This window comes from Pan paniscus, chromosome 18 (assembly GCF_029289425.2).
Source record: "Pan paniscus chromosome 18, NHGRI_mPanPan1-v2.0_pri, whole genome shotgun sequence".
In the NCBI taxonomy this organism is placed as follows: domain Eukaryota; kingdom Metazoa; phylum Chordata; class Mammalia; order Primates; family Hominidae; genus Pan; species Pan paniscus.
The window spans coordinates 85282511-85307677 of record NC_073267.2 but is presented as its reverse complement, the minus strand read 5'-3'; the positions used below and the strand labels follow the sequence as shown (position 1 = coordinate 85307677).

General features: G+C 46.3%; 2 protein-coding genes across 5 annotated transcripts in view; one reads left to right on the top strand and one right to left on the bottom strand.

The window, feature by feature from the left end:
• The window catches only part of ADAT1 (adenosine deaminase tRNA specific 1), a 49971-nt gene extending 37684 nt beyond the window's left edge, over positions 1 to 12287 (top strand). Inside the window, exons 11-12 of one of the 4 annotated variants that reach the window (XR_008621287.2) lie at positions 944 to 1103; positions 7176 to 10517. Coding sequence is in view for 2 of the 4 variants with exons in the window: in XM_055099211.2 (XP_054955186.2) it covers positions 10379 to 10595 (217 nt within the window). In the remaining 2 variants the exon portion in view is untranslated. Of the gene's footprint in view, positions 1 to 943 lie in introns of all 4 variants that reach the window. The other 3 variants (XR_008621286.2, XM_055099211.2, XM_055099214.2) reach the window with 3 other exon arrangements.
• On the bottom strand, positions 12039 to 23599 carry GABARAPL2 (GABA type A receptor associated protein like 2). The gene is made up of 4 exons (XM_008954914.4): positions 23426 to 23599; positions 23039 to 23094; positions 21737 to 21909; positions 12039 to 12641 (listed from the first exon to the last, which is right to left on the bottom strand). Exons 1-4 carry the CDS (start codon positions 23457 to 23459, stop codon positions 12551 to 12553), a joined length of 354 nt encoding a protein of 117 aa, XP_008953162.1. The 5' UTR covers positions 23460 to 23599; the 3' UTR covers positions 12039 to 12550.
• Positions 23600 to 25167: the final 1568 nt, after the last annotated feature.

Sequence of the window (25167 nt, the reverse complement as noted above, 5' to 3'; positions counted from 1 at the left end):
CTCCTGGGTTCAAGCGATTCTCCTGCCTCAGCTTCCCGAGTACCTGGGATTACAGGCATGTGCCACCATGCCCGGCTAATTTTGTATTTTTAGTAGAGATGGGGTTTCTCCATGAAGGTCAGGCTGGTCTCGAACTCTCGACCTCAGGTGATCCTCCCGCCTCTGCCTGCCAAAGTGCTGGGATTACAGGCATGAGCCACCGCACCCGGCCTGAAAATAAATTTTGTCTCAGTCGACTAACCTGGGCTCTGAATTTGGGTATGGATTTTTTGCCCCTCATTCATATGAGCCAGTAGGGTTAGGAATCAGCTTTTAGAACAAGCCTGTCCGGCACTGCTTTTCAGTGACCAAATGCAGGGAAATGTCTCTGTGGGAGGAAAGGGAGTGGCAGAAAGTCACTCCAAGTGGGACCCAGGCTGCCAAATGTTGGTCTCCAGCACATGTTCCCTGTACTTGGGCTCAGCTCCCGAAGGGGAAGAGCTCACAATGGAAACAGTGATGGCCATTTGCTCAGGCAGCCAAGAGAATGAAAAGCACATTGAAACTAAGCAGTGTCTCCACAGGAGAGGTGCGGTGGGCCCCTTGCTGGTGAAACCAACCTGACAACAGGCAGGATCACAGAGCCATTCCCAGCATCTTTCTTCAGTTCAACAACAAGACCTTTCTGTGCAACCTCTCAAGAAATCTCTGGCAAATGATACTGTGGGCAGTATTACTAAGCTTTACCCAACAATAGAGGCACACTCAGTCCAGTTCACCCGTTTGCTCTGAATTCGATTTTGTTAATTGAAAGAGCTTTTCTTAATGTAAGTTTCGGGACGTGCATCCTCCTAACCCAAAGTTTCATCAACTTCCCTGTTTATTGCTGCCTCTTGTGAACCGTTTTGACCTCCAGTGAATGCCTTTTCAGCTGGCATTTTCATGCTGTACTTTTGTTCTTCAGCTTACCCAGTGCCACTGTGAATGTCCTTCTTTACTAACATGTCAGTAACTGCTGGGCTGTGAAGCCAGCTGACAGTGGGAGAAGGCAGTCGGGGTGATGGAGTGGCAAGTGCAGTTAAACCAGCTCTGATGACAGTGCTCACTCACCTGTGCTAAAGCAGGTAGGTGGTGCTGCCTGGCTCTGTGCCTCCTTCATGAAAGATGAGAGCTGCTATGGTCTGAATGTTTGTGTCCCCCCAGATTCCTGTGTTGAAATCGTAACTCCCAGAATTATGATATCAGAGGTGGGGTCTTTGGGAGGTGATTAGATCTTAAGAGCAGAGCCCGGCCAGGCATGGTGGCTCACGCCTGTAATCCCAACACTTTGGGAGGCCGAGGCAGGTGGATCACCTCAGGTCAGGAGTTCGAGACCAGCCTAGCCAACATGGTGAAACGCCATCTCTACTAAAAATACAAAAATCAGCTGGGCGTGGTGGCGGGCGCCTGTAATCCCAGCTACTCGGTAGGTTGAGGCAGGAGAACCATTTGAACCCGGGAGAAGGAGGTTGCAGTGACCTGAGATCGCGCCATTGCACTCCAGCCTGGGCGACAAGAGCAAAACTCCGTCTCAAAAAAAGAAAAAACGCAGAGCCCTCATGAATGGGATTAGTGTCCTTATCAAAGAGACTCCAGAAATTCCTTACCTCTTCCGCCATGTGAGGACACAATGAGAAGATGGCTGTCTATAAACCAGGAATCTGGCTCTCACTAGACACCAAATCACACCTTCATCTTGGACTTCCCAGCCTCCAGAATGGTAAGAAATAGAGCTATATTGTTTATTAACTATTCAGTCTATGGTGTTTTGTTATAGCAGCCCAAACAAGGGCCCACGTGGCTTAGTATTTTGCTTGCATATACTTTGAGGGAATTATTTTGTAAAATAAATGGGCCGGGCATGGTGGCTCACACCTGTAATCCCAGCACTTTGGGAGGCCAAGGTGGGCGGATCACTTAAAGTCAGGAGTTAAGACCAGCCTGGCCAACATGGTGAAACCCCACCTCTATTAAAAATATAAAAATTAGCCGGGCATGGTGGCAGGCGCCTGTAATCCAAGCTACTGGGGAGGCTGAGGCAGGAGAATCTCTTGAACCTGGGAGGCAGAGGTGGCAGTGAGCCAAGATTGCGCCATCGCATTCCAGCCTGGGCAACAAGAGCGAAACTCTGTCTGAAAATAAAATAAAAACTAGGCCAGGCACGGTGGCTCATGCCTATAATTCCAGCACTTTGGGAGGCTGAGGTGGGTGGATCACCTGCGGTCAGCAGTTCCAGACCAGCCTGGCTAACATGGCGAAACCCCGTCTCTACTAAAAATACAAAAATTAGCTGGGCATGGTGGTGCATGCCTGTAATGCTAGCTACTCGGGAGACTGAGGCACAAGAATCTCTTGAACCTGGGAGGCAGAGGTTGCAGTGAACCAAGATCGTGCCACTGCACTCCAGCCTAGATGACAGAGACTCTGTCTCCAAAAAACAAAACATATTAAAACTGGCTGGGCAAGTTAATCCTGTAATCCCAGCTACTCAGGAGGCTGAGACAGGAGAATCATTTGAACCCGGGAGGCGGAGGTTGCAGTGAGCCGAGATTGCACCACTGCACTCCAAGCTGAGTGACGGAGCGAGACTCTGTCTCAAAAATAAATAAATGATAGTGTGTAGACTATGGTGCGATGGTCACAAACCCAGTCTTTTCAGGAGCAGGAAACTTAAGGCAGGTGGAATGAACTGGAACCGTTTTTGTTGTTGTTCTAGCTGATTGTTGCTAGATCTTAAGAATTTTTTCAGGAGAAGCAAGAAAATTAGGTATTTATATACATGTCCGTGGGCCACATTCAGACACAGCCCTTTAATTCTCACTGTCTGGACTAGCAAAATAAAGATGGGTTTTGGCATTAGACCGAAGTGTGAATTTTGGCACCAGGATGTCCTAGTTGTGTGATGTTGGGTAGGTAACTTCATTCTCAAAGTGTCAGTGTCCTCTCCTTTGAAATGAGGGCAGCTCTGCCCACTTGGCAATGGGGTTGTGATAGGTATAGGAGGGCTGTCTACCACACATGCAGTGACTAGCACTTAGGAAACTCCAGCTGAGGTCGTCTGTCTGCCAGCTTCTAAGTGACTCCTTCCAATTTGCTAGTCCCATTTTCCAGAGCTTTTGCTAATAAACATGACTGTCCTCAGGAGAAGCCTATTGGGCAGATGTTTGTAGAGTGTCATGATGCACACCAGGTGTCTGCACATGTGTTTGCACCGCTCCATCCCACATCTGGAAGCAACAGCTCCAGGTGAAGGAGCAAAGCTGTCGATCACAGAGGTGTATGTGGATCCTGCGACCAAACTGTGGCTTTGCTTCCTCAGTGTCAGCCACCAGGATTGGTTTTAAGTGTGTTAGGCCATTCTTGCATTGCTATAAATAAATAGCTGAGACTGGGTAATTTATAAGAAAAGACATTTGGCTAGGCAAGGTGGCTCACGCCTGTAATCCCAGCACTTTGAGAGCCCAAGGCCGGCGGATTACTTGAGGTCAGAAGTTCGAGACCAGCCTGACCAACATGGTGAAACCCCGTCTCTACTAAAAATACAAAAAAAATTAGCCAGGAGTGGTGGTGGGCACCTGTAATCCCAGCTACTCAGGAGGCTGAGGCAGGAGAATCACTTGAACCTGGGAGGTGGAGGTTGCAGTGAGCAGAGATCTCGCCACTGCACTTCAGCCTGGGTGACAGAGTGAGACTCCATCTCAAAAAAAAAAAAAGAAAAGAAAAGACGTTTAATTGGCTCACAGTTCTGCAGGCTGTACAGGAAACAGTGCTAGCATCTGCTTCTGGGGAGGCCTCAGGAAGCTTTACTCATGATGGAAGGTGAAGCGGGAGCAGGCGTCTCACATGGTGAAAGCAGGAGCAAGAGAGAGAGTGGAGGCAGGTGCCACACACCTTGAAATGACCAGATATTGTGAAAACTATCACGAAGACAGTACCAATCATGAGGGATCTGCCCCATGATCCACACACCTCCCACGAGGCCTCACCTCCAGCATTTAGGATTATAATTCAACTTGAGATTTGGGCAGGGACAAACATCCAAACTATAAGAAATAAAGATGAAAAAGGGAATCAGTTGTACATTTTAAGGCTTTCCTTTTTTCTGTTTAAGGAAGAATGAGTCTTTTGAGAATAAGAACATTTATATTGCCTCCTTCCAAATTCTCCTTGAAAGAGATCCTCTGGCCGCCTTTGGGATTGCACAAGCCTGTCTCATGCCCTCTTTGGGGCCAGTGTGTTTCAGCTGCTGCTGCAAAAGTAAGATGTGTCAGTGCTTGTTAAGTAGGCTCTCAGTTCCAGGTAAGAGCAGTCATACATCTGGATGCCATCAATGTGCCAGGCATTTTGCTCTGCAGCCAGGGTACAAGGATAAGGGAGAGTCCTCATGTTGCTCCTGAGTAAAGGAGGATGGCAAGTGACTTCATAGTGGAAGAGTGCAGTGTGAGGATGACTGTGACAGAGGTCTAATACCCAACCTGGGAGAAGGGTGCAGGGTTCTTAGCAAACAACTGGTGAAGGGGAAATATTAGTGGATAGCAAGCAGAAAGAATTGGGGATACATTTGGTGACAGTTTAGAGGGAAGGGTATTTGCAGTGGAGAGACATCATAATCAAAGGCTAGAGGTGAGAGCACAGCATGGCTGGGCTAGTGGAGTATGGGGGATGCTGGGGATGAGGCTGGAGGTCACAGCAGGGAGGACTCTGAGTGCCTTGCAAAGGAGAATAGTTTTATCCTGACCGCTCTGCACTTCAGTGATTTTGAGAGATGGGTGCTAAGATGAAGTTACATTTTAGAAAGATAACTCTTTGCTGTAGCAAGGAGAACAGACTGCAGGAGCAGGGATGGTGGTGAGGTGACCATAGTTGGGGGATTACTGTAGTAACCTCAAGAGAAATGATGAGGCCCAGGCAATAGAGGCTTGAGGAACCACAGTGAGGGGCTGACTTCAGAAACAGGCAGAGGGCGAGGTGAGTGCAGGGAGTGGAAGAGGGAGTGGTTGAAGATGACTCCCAGGTTGTCGTGTTGGTGACAGAATGGAACGCTGTGCCATGGATCGTGAAATGGGACCCAGGAAGAGGAGCTGGTGTCGGGGGGGCCAGGAGATGTAGGCAGGGGATGTGCCCAGTTTCAGAGGTTAAGATTTTGGCAGGATAAGGGCCCATAGTGGGCATTTACAGGGACTGGTTTAGTGCTCAGGAGAGAGATGGGATTGAGATAAAAATTTTGGAGTCATCATTAAAGACATGGGTTAGATGAAATCATCTACAGAGAATGTGCAGATAGAGAAGAGGAGACACTGGTGAGGAGGGAACCCTGGGGAAATGGAGACTTCAGGAGCAGGTAGAAAAGCATAGAAACGAGAGTGACTGAGAGACCAGAGGAAAATCAGGAGAAAGCCAATTAGGAGCTTCCAGGAGAGAGTAACGTAAAGTATAGGGGAGGATCCCTTGAGGCCAGGAGTTTGAGACCAACCTGGGCAACATAGTGACACCCCATTGCTACAAAAAAAAAAAATGAAAATTAGCTGGGTGTGGTGGCAAGTATCCATGGGCGGGGGACAAGGTTATTTTGGTAAGCCTAGCAAACTTTGGGGCATAGAAGTGGAGGGGTAGAAGCTTGCCTATCTTGAGCTGAGGAGGGAGGAGGAAGTGAGAAATGGAGGCAGCCAGATGCTCTCCTTTGAGAAGGACCTAATTCCTATTCTCATTGGTGTAACTTAAAAACAAAACAAAAGTGATTAAATATTTCAAACATAAAAGTAAAATGAAGCTGGGCATGGTGATATGTGCCTGTAATCCAAGTTACAGGAAGCCGAGGTGCAAGGGTCGTTTGAGCCCAGGAATTCAAGACCAGCCTGGGCAACCCAGTGAGACCCTGTGTCTTTAAAAAAAAAGAAAAGAAAAGAAAAGAAACACTCATGACCCAATTAACAGTAAACATTTTGCTGTCTTTGCGTCAGGTTTTTACTTTTTGGACAAAACATGACTAGTGTTTGAAACCCCACATTTACCCTTTCCTGATCCCATTTCCCTCCCTCCATGAGGTAACCACCATCCTGAATTTGATGTTTCATTCCCTTGCGTGGTTTATACTTTTATTACATAAGTTTATATCTATAAGCAATAAATATAATTGTTTTGCAAATTTTTAAAGTTTATTATAGAGATGGATCATGCTGAATATACTGCCTCTTGCTTTTTTCATTATCAGTACTGTTTTGGAGATTTATTTATGTTGGCACATGTGGCTCTGGTTATTTCAACTGCTATATAGTATTCCTTTGTATAAATATACCACATTATCTCTCCATTCTCCTGTGGTGGACATTTAGTTGGTTTCCAATTTTTTGTTCAAACAAGGTTGCAATGATCATTCTTCTACATGTCTCTTGTACACATGTAGGGATATTTCTGGAATATATAACTAAAAGTGGAACTTGCTAAGCCATGGATTACAGGCACCTTCAACTTCACTAGATACAGTGTCAAACTTTTTCCCAAAGTGATGGTACCAGTTTACATACAAAATAGCCATTTATGACAATTCTAGATGCTTCACGTCCTCACCAATATTTCATTTGTTGAAAATTTAATTTCGGCCAATTTGATGCAGTTATATTCTATAGTTTCCTTTAGATTTTTACAGGGCCACCAATAACATAGTGTAGATACCACACAACTCTAGGAGGTGCTGTTCACATTTTAGTCTTTGTGAACGGCGCATTCTAGAGTTGGTACAATAACAGTGGTCTTGAGTGATGTTAAGAATTTTGTTTATTGACCTGTTAGGTTTTCTCTTTTGTAGGAATTACACAAAATATTTGATTATATACATATGAAAAAATAAGATTCCTATATTAATTATACATAAAATAAATTCAAGGTAAATTAAAGAGCTAAATGCCAGGCCGGGCATGGTAGCTTAAGCCTGGCCAGCACTTTGTGGGGCTGAGGCAGGAGGATTGCTTAAACCCACGAATTTGAGGCTGCAGTGAGCTATGAACATGCCACTGCACTCCAGCCTGGGCAGCAGAGCGGGACCCCATCTCTTTAAAAAAATAAAAACTTTATGATTTTTCTGTTAATAAATGAGATCTATAATTTCTTTTTTCTCTTACACTGTCTTTTTGTTTCTGTGGGTTTTGTTTTGGACACAGGGTTTCACTCTGTCACCCAGGCTGGAGTAAAGTGGCACGATCATCACTCACTGCAAGCTTAAACTCCTGGGCTCAATTGATCCTCCCACCTTGGCCTCCCAAAGTGTTGGGATGGGATTACAGGCATGAGCCACTGTGCATGGCCTCATGTTGTCTTTATAAAGTTTTAACACTGAGATTTGGTAAGTCTCAAAATGAATTTGTGGTTATTCCTTTTTCTAATCTCAAATAGTTTAAAAGTCTTTCGCCCATTTTTCTACTGGGTGGTTTGTTTTTATTGTTGTTGTTGTTTGAGAGTCTTGCTCTGTTGCCCAGACTGGAGTACAGTGGAGCGATCTCAGCTCACTGCAACCTCCACCTTCCAGGTTCAAGAGATTCTCCTGCCTCAGCCTACCGCATAGCTGGGATTACAGGTGCCACCACCACGCCCAGTTAATTTTTGTATTTTTAGTAGAGACAGGGTTTCTTTTCTTTTTTTTTTTTTTTTTTTTTGAGATGGAGTCTCAACTCTCACCCAGGCTGGAGTGCAGTGGTGCAATCTTGGCTCACTGCAACCTCTGCCTCCCGGGTTCAAGCAATTCTCCTGCCTCAGCCTCCCGAGTAGCTGGGACTACAGGCACGTGCCACGACGCCCAGCTAATTTTTTGTATTTTTAGTAGAGACGGGGTTTCGCAGTGTTAGCCAGGATTGTCTCGATCTCCTGACCTTGTGATCTGCCCGCCTCGGCCTCCCAAAATGCTGGGATTACAGGCATAAGCCACCACACCTGGCCCTAGAGACAGGGTTTCATCAAGTTGGCCAGGCTGGTCTTGACCTCCTGACCTCAAGTGATCTACCCACCTCGGCCTCCCAAAGTGCTGCGCTTACAGGTGTGAGCCACAGCACCCAGCCTAGGTAGTTTGTGTTACTGATTCCAAGAGTTCTTTTATTTATTTTGGATATTAATTATGTCTTGATTATATCCCTTACCCAGTCTGTGGCTTCTATTTCTTTTAGGTGCTTTTTTTTTTTTTTTTTTTTTCCTGTTTTGAGACAGAGTCTCGCTCTGTCAGCCAAGCTGGAGTGCAATGGTAAGATCTCAGCTCACTGCAACCTCTGTCTCCCAGGCTCAAGCAATTCTCCTGCCTCAGCCTCCCAAGTAGCTGGGATTACAGGTGCCCGCTAACACGCCCAGCTAATTTTTGTATTTGTAGTAGAGACAGGGTTTCACCATGTTGACCAGGCTGGTCTTGACCTCCTGACCTCAAGTGATCCACATACCTCAGCCTCCCAAAGTGCTGGGATTACAGGCATGAGCCACTGTTCATGGCCTGTTTTTGTTTTTCGCAACAGGGTCACCCAGGCTGAAGTGCAGTGGCACAATCATAGCTCACTGCAACCTTAAACTCCTTGGGCTCATCACCTGAGCTTCCCACTTCAGCCTCCTCAGTAGCTGGGACTATAGGCATGCACCACGAGGCCCAGCTAATTCTTAAATTTTTTGTAGAGACAGTGTCTCACTACGTTGCCCAGGGCTCAAACTCCTGGCCTCAAGGGATCCTTCCACTTCGACCTCCCAAAGTGCTGGCAATACAGGTGTGAGCCGCCATGCTGTCTCATATTCAGATATTTAATCCACCTTGAATTTATTTTGTGTGTAATACAGGGATCTGTTTTTTCATATATAACCGTTATAGAGTCATGGGTCATCCAGTTCATTTTTCATGCCATTGCTGTTATATTTTAAACATGGGGGCCAGGCACCACTCATGAAGCGGAGATGGAAGGATCACTTGAGCCCAGGAATTCGAAGCTACAGTGAGCTGTGATCACAGCCCAGCACTCCAGCCTGTGTGACAGTGAGACCCCATCTCTTTTAAAATATATATATATGATTTTTCTATGTTGATAAATGAGACAAAGCTATAACTTTTTCTCTTATACTATCTTTATAAAGTTTTAAACATTGAGATTTTATAAGTCTCAAAATAAATGTAATTATTCCTTTTCTAATCTCTGAAACAATTTAAGAAAGGGGTTCCTTAGTTTGATAAAATTCATCTGTACAATTTTACAAGTCTAGTGTCTTTTTGAGGAGTAGGGTTTGGGGGAAGAGTATATGCTTTTTTTTTTTAACTTTTAAAATCTTCACTTAGATGTTACATTTTAAAGGTAAAATTGACAAATCCACTTTTATTGACTGATATTCCAAATAAGGCTGCTTTCTTCAATGGTTTGTTTTGTAGCTGATAGCTACTCCCGCCTCTGTTCCAGGACTTCTGCTATAGCACTTACAACATTGCTTTGTAATTATTCTTTACATGTTGGTTTACTGCCAGACGGAAACCTCCTGGAAGACAGGATAGTACTTTGTTCGTATTTGTGCCCTAGTATGCAGCATGGTTAATCCTATTCTGTAGGATTCTGTATAATCCTACATTTACGTGGTTAAGAAGAGGTTCACCACTCCCTCCCACCAGTCCCTGCTCCAAGTGGGGCTGTTTGGTACACCAAGCAAGGCCAGAGTACTCCCAGGCACATTATAAATAGAAAAAAAAAATCATGAAATGATTTGACATTGCCAACCACATCATTCTTCTTCAGTTTTACTTATTATCTCAGTTCTGCCACTTGGTAGTCGTGTGGCTGTGGAAACTTCACTACCTATCTTATGGGGGCTTTTTGAAGATTGTGATCATCTGGTATCCAGAGGGTGTTTAATAAGTGCTAACTATAAATTACTTAAAAGAAAAACACGGCTGGGCATGGTGGCTGACGCCTGTAATCCCAGCACTTTGTGAGGCTGAGGCGGGTGGGTCACCTAAGGTCAGGAGTTCGAGACCACTCTGGCCAACACGGTGAAACCCTGTCTCTACTAAAAATACAAAAATTAGCTGGGCGTGGTGGCACACGCCTGTAATCTCAGCTATTCGGGAGGCTGAGGCAGAATTGCTGGAACCCGGGAGGCGGAGGTTGCAGTGAGCTGAGATTGTGCCATTGCACTCCAGCCCAGGCTGACAACAGCGAGACTCCGTCTCAAAAAAACAAACAAAAAACACAATTGGCTTCAACGATACTTGCCTTTTTGGTTTTCTTCTCTTTAGCTATTTTTTCTCGGTTGCATTTGTGGGTTTGTGGTTGTGAAACAGAAATAAATCAAAATGCCTTTGGGAAGCCACCCCTCCTCCACTTCTGTAAAATCCTATTTCTGTTCATATGTTTAGGCAGAGGTTCCAAGCAGGGCTGTTTGGTAGTCCAAGCAAGGCCAGAGACCTCCCAGGGACTTTTGTTAGTGCTCTCAGAAAAGATGTTCTTCCTTCCACTAGAGTTGCTAAGCAACTCCAAAGATGGGGCCATCTTTGCCATCACATGGAGAGAACACAGAGAAAAACAAAACCAAGAGATGGAGTTTTGATGTTATTATTTGATCCCTGGTTCTAGCTACACCTCAAGCCAGTGAACCATCCCTCTGAGAGGTGAGATAATAAACTGCCTTTTTAATGCTAAGGCCTGTTTGAATTGGGAGCATGTCATTGCAAATAAAATTCCTTAGTAACACAGAGCTTGCTTTCCCTTTACCTTGCTCGCTCTGAGGTCAGTTTCTAACTGCTTTTAGTGTGAAACTATCAGCAAAGAGAAACAGATTTTATTACCTCAAGTTTGGTAAAGACCCAACAAGATGTTTGTGACAAATTAAGAATGTTTCCTCTGATCCCAACTGAAAAGGTGACATCAGTAGAGAGCTTGGATGAGCTGCTTATATAATTTGGTAAAGATAAAGTTAAAGGTCTTTGTTTCTTCCGCAATGGAAAGTGTGAGTCATTTTAATTACATGTTCTTAGACTGGTGGGACATACCTGGTTTCTTTATTCTTGTCTGTGTAGTGCTCTAGCCACCAACACAGTATGTCTGCAGAAGATTTAAGAAAGTAACTAAGCATTTCCTCTCAAATGTATTTGTGTCCTAGCAAGCCTACACATCTCTACTAATGTGTGAGAAATGAAACTCATGCGCATAGATAAATCTAATCTTGATTTTTAGGAAGAAGGGAGTAGAAAGCAGTACCTTAAAGAATGCAGGAACATGAAAAGGATGCACAGAAGTGATATGGAAAGATCACTAAAATATAATGTTAAATGAAAAAAAGCAGTGTATGTAGAAGTGTATGTTTTCTTTGTATAAGAAAAAGAAGAAGCCGGGTGTAGTGGTGGGCGCCTGTAATCCCAGCACTTTGGGAGGCTGAGGTGGGTGGGTCACCTGAGGTCAGGAGCTTGAGACAAGCCTGGCCAACATGGTAAGACCTCATCTCTACTGAAAATACAAAATTAGCTGGGCGTGGTGGTACATGCCTCTAATCCCAGCTATTCAGGAGGCAAGGCGGGAGAACTCCTTGAACCCGGGAGGCGGAGGTTGCAGTGAGCTGAGATTGCACCATCACACTCCAGCCTGGGTGACAAGAGCAAAACTCCGGTCTCAAAAAAAAAAAAAAAAAAAAGAAGAAAGAAAATAAGGATATGTATTCATATTTAATTCTTTTTACTGTGCCATTATACTGTCCTTTAAATTATCCTATTTACTTTTAAAATATTGAAAAGAAACAAGAAGCCAGTAAAAGTAATTTCCCATAAAGGGCAGAGGTGGTTAGGAAGCTGGCGGGAGCAAGCCTTCTCAGTGTATACCTTTTTGTATTGTCCCGATATCTCAAACATGTGAACATATTAGTTATTCAAAACAGTGTCTCTCCTCATGACCCTGGCCATGGCTTCCCGACCCAGGATGTGCGGCCATGACCTCCACAAGCCCTCTTCCTGGTCTGGCAGATGTAGGAGCCACTTCTCTGGCCCATCCAAATGCCGGTGAATAAAGGACATGGCCACAGTACAATGCCTTTATAAGAGAATTTTTATTGTTAATTATTTACCTTAATAGTTTCAGAAAGAGGAACAAATTAGCTCAGTCCAACATGATTGGCAGTTGGCATATTCTAGTGAAGCAAGTGTTCTGACTGCTAAGGATTTAATTTGGATAATTTTAATACTTAGCCATCTAACACTTCAAGCATAACCCAGAATAAATGCATCACCTTCCCTTTCACTTTAATACCGCACCTACCTCACTTCGATATAGAAATATCATTCAATATGATTTCCAGAAGGACAAGTTTCCTGGAGAATACAGGCATGAGGACAATGCACAAAAAGAAAAACTCAAAATAAAACTCTGTATGATAATTTACTAGTCTAAGGAAACAAAACCTTCCAATATATTAAGAAATAAATCCAGTTACAAATGCACTAATAGGTCTATGTGAAGAGGTTCTGGTATAATAACTGAAAATGGCTGGCTATTTACAAGATACACAAGCAGTTACGGTGCACCTAGCCCAGCAATGGCCCTCAGAAGCCAAAAGTGTTCTCTCCGCTGTAGGCCACATACAAGAATCCATCTTCATCTTTTTCCTTCTCGTAAAGCTGTCCCATAGTTAGGCTTGAAAGAGAAAAACAAAAACGTCATTGAAAATTGGAGTCCAGGTTTCAGGAGAAAAAGGATGGCCTGAGGACAGGAATTTAGTAAGACTTCAGGTGTCAGTACCTGCTGTGTGCTTATAATCCTGTTTTAAAGCAAGAGAAAGGAGCCATAAAAAGATTAAAATAAATGAAGTCTGCAGAAGGCAAAGCCATTTGACATCCTCCCAAGTAAATCCTTTAAAGCAGCCAGCTCCTTCAGGGGGCTTTGGCTGGCTAACACATGGATGCCTCTTAAATGCCAAGGACAAGAGAAGAAACTAAGCAAAATGAAGAACCTGAAAGGCTCACCTCTGTGTGGGTAAAGGACCCTAGCAAAGAAGAGTAGTTTGGGTTCATTCTCATGGAATCTCCCCAGCTAAACCGCTGTGCCCCAGGGTGCCCACATGGTGTATCAACATCATCAAAGAGAAGTTATTTTCCTCACACTTAATGCAAAAAGCTCTAAATGTATCTGGGATCCAAAGAAGCCTGCCCAACCTCCCAAAGAACCCTCCAAAAATAGATACTCTTCAAACTAAACGTGTGTGGGTAGGAAAGCTGGCTTTCCCTAAGCGGTAAAACAGACTGCGCAGTGGAGACCTAATCTAGTTCTGTGCCATGAAACTGAGTTGGACCAGCTCCAGAGTAAGACTAGTAACACCTGGATCCCTATGCAAGCTCTGCCCCGTGACTGTACTCTCTGAGATGAAAGGAAGTGCAAATGTGTTAAGACCATGAGTGAAGGGATCAACCAGAAACAGTGGTAAGATGCTCAGTCTGAGACATCTGAGGTCACTAGCCCAGATAGGTAAGTCACAACAGATCCTTAAAAGGGGAACTCATAAACCAAGAGCCAGTGGGGAAGATAAGGAGTCCAAGGCCTCAACCTGAGGAAACAGTGACTGCCCCACTTGCTGCTTTGCTCCTCAAGGGCTGAGTGGAACCTCCATGTAAACATGGACAAATACCACATTTATGAAGGGGGAGGTTTTGAGTTTTTTTCCTGTTCTTCCTGCCCCATTTGCAAGCTTAGCTCGGATGGCTGTGTGGGTAGATGAGAATTATTAAGTAACAATGTGGGGGAGGTCTGAATTTGAATATGAAAGAACCTGTCATCAGCATCTTGTACAATAAAAACGGTGCTCCCTGTGAGGACCTCTTAGCCTGGAATTTGTAAAATAAGGACTCTGTGGAACAGAACTGTTCAATAGAAATCTCTGCTCTGACTGAAATGTCCTGTATCACTGCCACAGCAGCCACTAGCTACATTCAGCACTTGAAAGTCTGGCTCGTGTGAGTTGGGATGTGCAGTGTAAAACATAAACAAGGCTTCAGACTTAGTATGAAAATGCAGCAAAATAGCTCAATTTTGATTACATGTTGAAATGATAAAATTATGGATATACTGGGTCAAATAAAATATATTAAGTGGATCACCTGAGGTCGGGAGTTCAAGACCAACATAGCGAAACCCTGTCTCTACTAAAAATACAAAAGTAAGCCGGGCGCAGTGGCTCACACCTGTAATTCCAGCAGTTTGGGAGGCCTAGGCGGGTGGATCACAAGGTCAGGAGATTGAGACCTTCCTGGCTAACAACGGTGAAACCCCGTCTCTACTAAAAAAATACAAAAAATTAGCTGGGCGTGGTGGCGGGCACCTGTGGTCCCAGCTATTCAGGAGGCTGAGGCAGGAGAATGGCGTGAGCCCGGGAGGCGGAGCTTGCAGTGAGCCGAGATCGCGCCACTGCACTCCAGCCTGGGCGACAGAGCGAGACTCTGTCAAAAAAATTATCCAGGCATGGTAGTGCACGCCTGTCATCCCAGCTACTCGGGAAGCTGAGGCCGGAGAATCGCTTTAACCTGGGAGGTGGAGGTTGCAGTGAGCCAAGATCGTGCCATTGTACTGCAGCCTGGGCAACAAGAGCAAAACTCTGTCTCAAAAAAAAAAAATTAATTTCAACTGTTTTTATTTTTTTAATGTGGCTACTAGAAAATTCTTAAATTACATATGTGGCTTGCATCCATTTCTACTGACAGCACTGCCCCAGAACAAGACTTAGGGGGCAGTGGGTAGAGGGAGGAACAACGCCTGCAGCCATGGGTCTCAGCCGTGGCTGCACATCAGAATCTTACTTTAAAGAGAGCTTTAAAAACATCTCTGTGCCCAAGCCCTACCCCAGACCAATGAAATCATCACTATGTTTTGTTTTGTTTTGTTTTGTAAAGACAGAGTCTTGCTCTGTCGCTTGGGCTGGAGTACAGTAGCAGGATCTCGGTTCACTGCAACCTCCACCTTCCGGTTCAAACAAGTCTCATGTCTTAGCCTCCCAAGTAGCTGGGATTACAGGTGCATGCCACCACGCCTGGCTAATTTGTTTTTGTTTTTGTTTTTAGTAGAGGTGGGATTTCACCATGTTGGCCAGGCTGGTCTTGAACTCCTGACCTCAGGTGATCCACCCGCCTCCGCCTCCCAAAGTGCTGGATTACAGGCGTGAGCCACCATGTCCGGCCTCATCAGTATATTTTTAAATGCCAAAAATGATTCCATATGCAGCCAGGTTGCAAAGGGAAATGCCTGACCTTTTGTTGGGGGGGAGAAGGGAGGGTCATCTTTAAAAGCTATGTGATTAGGAAGCAGAGTGACAAGCCAGGAAGTGAAATGACAAGCCAGAAACTAGCAGAAGGGCTTGAACATGTAGCTGAGTCTCCCAAGATTTTTACCCTGGTGGTTCAGAATGCCCAGAGAGTAACCCCATTTTTCTCTGAAACTCCTCAGAATGAGGCTAATAGGAAAACAACTACAGCTACTGCCACAACTCTTTACCGCATTTGTCCAAGTGTCCAGGGTGATCTTGATGACAACTGTCGTAACATCTCCCCGCTGCCACTACCAGATGGGTTTAGATGCAGTAGCAGACATTGTGTGCAATTCAGAGTCGCCCCATAGTGCCTCTGTCAAGTTTGGTTCCAAACAGACTAAGTTCTGCTCTTTTCCTAGCAAGTTAGAAGCCCTAGTACAATGATTCTAAATCCCGCTGCTACATTAGAAACATTTGAAGAGCTTCGTAAACACCAGCAGCCCACCCCCGGGCCTGTGTATGCTATCCAGGGTGAACAATGACCACTGGACCGCTTCTGTTGAAGGCAGGTCGTGAGACTCTGAGCCCTGACTCTTGGCAGGACAGGAGGCCCCACAATCATGTGGCTTTCATTCCTTTCTGGCTTTAGATTCCATTGTCTTTTAAGTAAAACTTGGGTTCATTAATTTGTTTAAGCAGTGCCCTAGTAGCTACAGAAGCTGATAGTAAAAATCCTAACTATAATGGCAACACATGTGCCAAGCACTGCTTATACATTACATGTATTAACTCTTTATCCTCAAAACAATCTCATGAGGTAGATGGTACCATAATCCATAGTTCCTAGATAGGAAAACTGAGGCACAGAGATTCTAAATTCACTCCAGGTCACAAAACTAGGAGACCACCAAGCTTTGCTGCCTCCAAGTGATTAGACAGCTAGATCTGCTCTGATGACCTAACATTAGAGTCCTTGTACCTTCTGCAGAGATCTTCCTTAGAACAGTGCTTCTCATACAAATGTTGGTACCAACCATCGGAACATCAAGCTCCCAGGTAAGGCGACTGCTGCCAGTCTCTGCATCACGTGCTGAGTAGCAAGGTCTTAGGGCTCTCTCCTTCTGATCTTGTAATTTGACAGTTAGATGCCTCAGTGCGTAAGAACTTAAGAATCCAACAATTTCTCCTTTTCTGACACACAACCTCATGTGGAAACTTAGTTGGCAGTAGCACTGTGTCCTTATAGTCAGGATACCCCTTGGGCAAGGAACTTGGTAACTGAATGCTCAATGCTGAACATGCACCTAATTTTGAGGCTTCACTGGGTGCCATGAAGCAAGACTGATTTGAAAACAGCACTTAACGGGATCTGACTGCATACATGCAGAGTCAGAATAACTTGGCCTGCAGCCAAAATGAGCTGGGCCACAAACAGACTTAAAAAAAATTAACTCATTTTTGTAAAGTCCCATTAAATGGATATGCAAATGGAAGTGCAGGGAGACAAAATGTGACCCTTGCTAGCAGAGAGTCTATTAGCAGAAGGCTGGTGTGTCAGTTTGGGACACATTCCATAAACCTCTGAGAAGATAAACTTCCCCCTCAGAATTTGGAGGCCTGAGCTATAGACAGCACTGAGCAGGCCACTGCTAGGATGCCTGAGGATCCTGCAGCACAGAGGCAGCTCTAATGCATCTATCCAGCTAAGCTGCACAGGCTTGCTGGATGCCCTGACAACTCGCAAGCAGCACTGCAGCTCCAAGGCTTGCTGCCTAAGTTGCTGGGAGGTGGCTGTAGAGAACACCTGAAGATGGCCTCCAGTCCCTAACACGAATGCACACCCTGTGGCATCAAGTACCACACGCATTCATCTGAGAAAGATGCTGCTCTGAGTACAGAGGCACTGCCACCTTCCAAGCTCTGAGTCTGGCAAAGAAAGAAATGGGTAAAGCCAGTGGTAGATTCAAGCCATGGAGCTAATCTAAGGTGAAGTGGGACCCTGAAGTACTATGTGAAAATGAACTTAAACTGCCCCCTAAAGCCCTCTCCCCAACGCCTCCAGTGAATGACACAGATCCAGGTAAAACCACTTCTCCAGTGGAGAAACTGTGCAATAAAAAAAGGAAAGTTGCAGCAAGACCTACATCCAGGAATGGCCATGTGACTCAAGACAGACATCAGTTTATGCTACTCAACAGCGCTATGCATTGGGAGAGGCTGACCTAGAACTGTGTGGATGCCCAATCCCTAGAGAACCTACGTTCGCCCCAACCAAGGGCAGGTCATGGAGGCTGTGGGGTCTACGCCGACTCATGAATTGGCTGGGCTGATGAGCACACCTGGCCACCCATCTGCTTTGGAGTCCATGCACTTCCACTGGACCTTGGATTATCTCTTCTCCAGCAGGGCAGGATGGGTGGTGGGAGGTGGAAGGGCAGTGATCACTACTGTCAATCCTGGAGAGGCACTGGCTTCACAGTGAAAGTTAATAAGGCCCTGATGCTCCCCAAGATTCTAAAATAAAAAGATTAACCACTGGTTGTTGTTCCTTTTTTTGTTTTGAGACAGTTTCACTCATGTCACCCAGGCGTGATCTTGGCTCACCACAACCTCCTCCTCCCAGCTTCAAGCGATTCTCCTGCCTCAGCCCCCGAGTAGCTGGGATTACCAGCGACCGCCACCACACATGGCCTAGGACAGAACATATTTATCTGATAAAAAGAACAACTAGGCCGGGAGCAGTGGCTCACGCCTGTAATCCCAGCACTTTGGGAGGCCAAGGTCGGCGAATCACCTGAGGTCAGGAGTTAAGAGACCAGCCTGGCCAACGTGGTAAAACCCGTCTCTACTAAAAATACAAAAAAAGTAGCCGGGCATGGTGGCAGTCGCCTGTAATCCCAGCTACTAGGGGGCAAAGGCAGGAGAATCGCTTGAAGCTGGGAGGCGGAGGTTGCAGTGAGCTGAGATCGCGCCACTGCCTGGGCACTCTAGCCTGGGCGACATGAGCGAAACTCCGTCTCCAAAAAAAAAAAAAAGTCCTGTCCTTAAAGAGGTATTTACCCAGAAATGATCAAAGTGCTTTAAGCACATTTCTAAATAAAGGATGAATAAGTGTAGGGTGAGAAGTCATTAATTGGGCCTGAAGGGTCAGGACTTGGATTTCTGGTTACTCTGTCCTAAAATCCTGACTTGGGTTACTGGTATAATCTGCTTTAGGGTGGATTCTCAGCAGAATGGAAAGGCAAATGGGACTTGGAGAGAAAATGGCCTTGAAGCAGTCTCTGTTGCCCTGAAAATCACTTTTCATTTCCAAAACATCACAACTTCCTTTTACTGAAGATCTCTTTAAGATCCGGAAGCAAATAAACACCATATTCTTAAACAGCACAGGTTTCCCAATGTCAGTTATAATATCTGGCCAGGCATGGTGGGTAACACCTATAATCCCAGCACTCTGGGAGGCCAAAGCAGGAGGATCACCTGTAGCCACGAGTTTGAGACCAACCTGGTAAGGTAGGAGGACTGCTCAAGCCCAGGATTTCAAGGCTGCAGTGAGCTATGACTGTGCCACTGCACTCCAGTCAGGGTGACAGAGCAAGACCTTGTCTCAACAACAATAAAAAATAATATCTTAGAGATATTTTATTTAATGATATACTCCTGTTTCTATTTTAAACAGGGGATTAACAAGACTCTTATCTATGTTCTAAACAAACAAAGACCAAAGACCATTCACTGCCAGGTCTGAGTTCCCCTCTAATGTCATGACTAGGAAACTTGTACACTGATGTTTTTTCTGAAGTTCTGTCTGAACAAAGGCATGGTTCCCCATTCCGTTTTTGGCCTGATTCTTGATGCTGGCACCTAGGCAGAGAATTCAACTTTCCAATGCTAAATGGGAAAAGGCCATTGTGATTCCCTCTTTTTTAAATGAAACAAGAACTTAGAATTTAGGAAGTAAAACTTAGGGACTTGCCTCTGTCTCTATTTATAGAATCAATATTTAATACTAACTACTCTAAATAAAAATCATGACACTTTACATGGTGACCGCCTGTTTTCCACTCCAAGGCAGAAATAACTGAGAACTCACTCCCCTTCAGCCTCAGACATAATTGATCTTCATGCAGACCAGTCAGTCACCGGAGAGGGAGGGCTCCTGCAGGCCTGAATTCGTCCCTTCTCTAATTTCCCCAGCCACTCTTTGAAGCCAGCAAGCACTGCATGAAGGTTAAGGGAGGCTCCATGCTCCCCTAAGGAAGCTGAAAAGACCTGAGGAAGAGGCTGCTAAATTGTCTTGGGGAAGAGATGGTGAAGCTGAATCACAGCCAGCTTTAGGAAGGACCCTGTAGCACTTTTTATGTTTATGGGTGATTTATATATTGCATAAAGCCCAATGATGTCACACGCCTCTTATGTTTAGAAACAAATCTATATTTTTAGCCCGGTGTGGTGACATGCACCTGTGGTCCTGTCCCAGTTATTAGGGAGGCTGAGGTGAGAGGATCACTTGAACCTAGGAGGCAGAGATTGTAGTGAGCTCAGATTGCACCACTGCACTGCAACCTGGGCAACAGAGTGAGACTCTGTCTCAAAAAAAAAATTATTTCTGAGAATAAAACCCCAAAATAAACAGTTGCATTAAGTGTAGGGTGATAAGTCATTAACTGGGGCCAAAGAGCTGACAGCCTGGGCAAAAGGGCCCTAGCTGGTGACTCTAAATCCTGAAGGGTCAGGAGCTGGATTTCTGGTTACTCGTCCCTAAAATCCTGACTTGAGTTACCAGTGTAATCTGCTTTAGGGTTGATTCTCACCACACTGGAAAGGCAAATGGGACTTGGAGAGAAAATGGCTTGAAACAGTCTCTGCTGCCCTGAAAAATCATTTTTCATTTCCAATTCTATTTCTATCTCAGGGATAACGGGGGAGGGGAAGTTGATAAGACCTGTAGCCATTTTAATTGCTAGATTACTGTGGAGCCATCTGAGTAATCTTAAGGTCTCCAGAAGCCTGCTTCATTTCCTTTGAGAAGAACCAGAGAATCAGAATTGAGGAAAATAAACTCAATGCCATAGGTCCTAGTCACTTATTTTCTCCCACTAAGCCAACAACTCCAGAAGTACGAAACACAGGGTCACCAAGGCTCTGTAGAAGTTGCAGATGTTATGAAAGAAGATTACCTCCCCAAACACGTTAAGGAAAGCCCAGGGTAACCACGGATGCCCAAGGCTTCCTCCCCTGGTGAAGACACAGCCCAGAGGCCTGGGAAGGAAGGTTAGAAGAGCCCCATGGGTGACAAGATCTCCTCAAGCAACACCACAGCTTCCAGAGCTACAGCTGTGGCAGACCAATGGCGTCCAGTGGGCAGGCCCTGGGGTGTCTCCTCAGGTTGAATACTGGCCTTAGGGAAGGAGCTTCCATTTCTCCCCTGCCTTTCTATCAGACACCAGGAAGTAGAGGTGGAGGACACTGGGAAAGAGGAAATCAGACCAAAAAATGGCCAGAGCTTTCCACCTTTAACAGAAATAAGGTCTGGAATTTGGCACAGGCCTCTTCTGGAGTCTTCAAGGATTTTCAACAGGAACCTATTTGGACAACATTGGGCTAGTTCCCAGGGCTTCTGAGAGCCTTCACTTTTAGAAGTATTACCTCTGGGAGTGGTAAATGAAACCTAGATTGGGTCACAAAGATAAGATGTGGCCAGAAACTCACACTCAGGGGAGAGGTGGGGGCTGGAATCTGGATCAGGGCCTACAACTACCCACTCAGTAACGGGAAAGGACTGTCCAGGAGGTTAGACGGAGCCCATCCACTTTCCTTTTTCCACAGGGGACTAAAGCTGGGCTGTCAAACACACAGAAAACGGGAATTCTGATGCCTCTGCCTACATTCAGGCCACAAGTTACAGTCCCAAAGATTGCTTCCAGGCAGCACAATAGTCTGACAGTCAAAGCAAGTGCTACCAAGGGAGGTATAAGTCTGTAAAGAGACTTCAGAGCCCTTTACTGTGCCGCAGTCATTTTGTCAGACTTGAGGATCAGGCAGCTATAGACTCTTACAATGTCAAAGAGTTGACCAAGTTTGGGAGCAAGCAAACTGGATGATTAACTGAGTGAGCCTCAGCAGGGCCCACAGGCTCCCAGTGGAGGAGCATGCCAGGACTGCCTTCAGGGAAGAAAACCTCATTTCAGGCCTCAGTTCTACCTGTGGCTTAAGACTAAATAAGTTCTCAACCGTTTTAAAAGATTCTTGGAGATCTTAGGCTGAGTTTCATCATTTTTTTAAAAGTCCAGGCCTTGTTCTATTTTCTGAATCCAAAATGCACTCTTATGTATTGCAGCCATTATTTTCCTGGAGCCCCTGATGTCAGGGAGCACAAAATCCAGATTTCTAGTCAGGACCCCTAAGAGTTTTCAGACTTCCAAAGTTTTGGAGTTCCGTAAGCAGCCAACCAGATGTCTAATACCAGAGGGCCCATCTAGTAAACACCTCTCACCTGGACTGTGGGACTGTCTTATCCACAAACAGGAAGATCGCCTTTTCAGAAGGAAGCTGGATCCTTTTCCTGATGATCCACATGAACTGAGCCACAGTGATATCAGATGGAACCAAGTACTTCCGTTTGTCAATGTCAACAATCTGAGAGCCTGAGACCTTTTCCACAATCACCTGGGAAAGTAAAGAGAGGTCAGGACTGTGTTTCCTAAAGCGAGGCTCTGGCCTCACATGGCTGAGGAGCTGATGAACAGAGTGTGGGCAAGGAGGTGGGTGGGGAACTGCATAGCAGGAGAAAATATGTCTTTGGCTTAATAAACCACACGCTCTGGAGGTTAAGAATTGATATAAATGTGTTACAGGGAAACAGTAAGTGCTTTTCTGTGGTCAATTATGTAAGAGAAATGCAGCCCTTACCACTAAGCTTTTCCACATTTTATCTGGGCAGACCTAAGAATATCTGGGGAGGGTTTCATCCATGGCCCGTTACTCCAGGACCCCAGAATGGATCCACCTTCACACTACAGGAAACACTACTGTGTTCCCAAGGAACACAGGAGACAAGAATGGATGGACTAATTGGAATGCCTGGAATTTCAGCCAGCCAAGAACCAAGTTCTTCATTTGGCCTGTTGCTCCTCTCTGAACAAGTTTCAAATCCGTCCCTCCTACTCCTTTCCCCAGACAAATTATTCACAAGCAAAGAGCTACAATAACAGGCCTTAATGTCCATTAAAAATTAATAAGGATTACAAAACTATCTCCCCAACCATGGAAGAAATATAACATTATATTTATTATTGACTAAGAAGAAAACATGGCAGAAGGGGTTTTCAGCGGCTTTTCACATTATTTTGGTCAGGCAAGGATGACAGGGTCAAGGTGAGATAACGGAGCTAGAAGTTAGGTAAAGATGGAGACAAAGTAAAAGATGAACGTCCTGAGACTCAAGTACCACTTCCAAGACCAAAATGACAGTCTCCCTCCACCACCATTCCCAAAAGTGGCAGTGACCTGTTGCCCTGTCCTAGAACATCGTTCCTTACATAATTGGCCAGGGAGCCCCGAGGCTGCAGACGGCTCGCTGGCCTAGATCGGGAGATTCAGCACTGAGGCACCCTGAACAGCACCAGCCCGAGCCCCTCACGCCCCGGCCCTGGGCGGCCTCATCCCGGTCTGGCCCGTCAGCTACTGTAACTGGGACTGGAACCTCAACTTGTCAACTGTTGAATGGCCTGGGGCCTATCACGGGTCCCAGACGACAGAGGTGACAGCGAGGTGAGGGGGCGGAGAGTCCACTCACCGGAACCCTGTCGGGATATTTCGCTCGAATCTTCGCGGACTCCACGCATCTGTGTTCTGTGGAAGAAACAAACGGGGCTGACGGCCGCGCCTGCCCACCGGTCGGTTCCCGGCCCCCGGCCCTCCTCCTCCTGCGCCCTGCGTACAACCCAGGCCCTGGTTCCGGCGTCCCCGCGGCCGCGGTCCTGTCCCCTACTAGCTCCCAGCAAGGCCCGCGGAGGGTGACATGGGGTCAGGGGGCCGCTGCCCGAGGCACCAGGGCCTGGGCGACTCCAGCCCGCAGCAGGGCATCCGCCCCGCTCCACTCGGCCCAGGGCCGCCCGAGTGGGGGAGGGGGCCCACCCGCCGCCCCAGCCCCCAGCAGCCGGGCCGACGACCAAGTGCTTACCCAGCGAGTGGTCCTCCTTGAACATCCACTTCATGGCGGCGGCGGGAAGGGGACGGAACCGGCTCGCGGAGCCGCGGAGCTCAGCGCACCGAGCACAACAACAACGACGGCGGCAGCGGCAGCGGCAGCGGCAGCGACGGCGGCGACTACACGGCAGGCGGGACTTCCGGCTGTCGGAGCCTAGCAACCGGCCGGGGGCGGGGCTTCCGGCGCCATTTGTCAGGGCGCCATGCCAAGGGGCGGGGTCGCACGTAAAGGGGCGGGGCCGCGGAGGACCCCTTTGGGGGCTCCTAGGCTGCGGTGGCGAAGAAGTTGGTTATGGGGACGTCTGTGAGCAGTATCTGCGACATTGCTCGCAGGAATGTTCGGGGAACTGGTGACAGGAGTGGGGTCTCGGGAGCGTTGGTGGCGGAAAACGTCTGGCTGATAGTGTAGGGCTCTTACTGAGGGCTGTTTGGGGGTGTGGCTGATAGCTGAGGGCTCTTAGAGCGGTTCGTAGGGGAAGTCTGGGGAATTGGTGACAAGAACGGTCTTTAGGGGTAAGAATGACATAAGGAGGGCTTTCTAGTGCTTGGCGATAACAAGGGAGCTGTTTAGGGCGTTGACAGTTTGGGGAGTATTGCTCGGAGTGGTGACAGGTTGGGGGCTCAGTATGGGAGGGGCGGGTGTTTGAGGACACTGTTGGAAGCGGCACTGAGGACAACCCGGAGGTCCGTATTAGGGACAGCCGTAATAGGTTGTCTTGGACCTACAAATTGAATGTAAACAAAGCCCGTTTTCTTCCTTTATTCGTGAATAAATATTTGAATAAACATTTACGAAAAGGTATCACAAATGCACATTTGAGGCGGGGTACGGTGGCTCACGCCCGTAATCCCAACACTTTGGGAGGCCGACGCGGGTGGATCACCTGAGGTCAGGAGTTGAAGACCAGCCTGGCCAACATGGTGAAACCCCGTCTCTACTAAAAATACAAAAATTAGCCAGGCATGGTAGTGGGCGCCTGTAGTCCCAGCTCCTCGGGAGGCTGAGGCAGGAGAATCGTTTGAACCAGGGAGGTGGAGGTGGCAGTGAGCCGAGATCACACCACTGCACTCCAGCCTGGGCAACAGAGCAAGACTCCGCCTCAAAAAAAAAATGCACATTTGAGGAGTGTAACATCACTGATCACAGACCCCTTAATTTTAACTGGCAGAGGAGTTAGAGGTGACTGTCAGACTCGGAGAATTCCCCTGAGAGCTGGTCATGAGATGGGTTTCCTTATTTGGCTGTGGGAGTGGTTTAGCAATCACAGCCTGAGCTGTGTGTGTGTCACCTGCCTGGACATACGCTTTGAGGTTCTCCAATCAGTGATGTAATGCCTTTTTTCCAAGCAGACTCATCAAGGCAGTCTGGTCTGGGTCACCATCTGTTTATAAGCTGCTGAACATGTAGCAAGAATATTCACTTAATTGGGCACATGAACCCTGCCACGTGCTTGTGATTCTGATGCACCTGTAAAGCCTGTATGTTTCAATGTGGTAGTTCATCATTTCCTACACTGGAAATTCCTGATCAATGCTGTGGAATCTAGCTTCATTCTATAAGTATTTTTGTTATTTTAAGACTGTGTGTCTGAGCAACTAGAATAGGTTTTTTTGTTTCTTTGCTTTTGTTTTTGTTTTTTGGAGACAGGGTCTTTCTCTGTCACCTAGGCTGGAGTTCAGTGGCACAATCTTGGCTTACTGCAGTCTGCCTCCTGG

What these genes read in the sequence shown, in the direction of transcription:
- GABARAPL2 (XM_008954914.4), bottom strand. Translation starts at nt 23,459, where the DNA reads ATGAAGTGGATGTTCAAGGAGGACCACTCGCTGG. An exon ending in AATATCCCGACAGGGTTCCG is followed by an intron (nt 21,910 to 23,038) that starts GTGAGTGGACTC and finishes TTACTTTCCCAG; the next exon opens with GTGATTGTGGAAAAGGTCTC. An exon ending in AAGACAGTCCCACAGTCCAG is followed by an intron (nt 12,642 to 21,736) that starts GTGAGAGGTGTT and finishes TTCTCTTTCAAG; the next exon opens with CCTAACTATGGGACAGCTTT.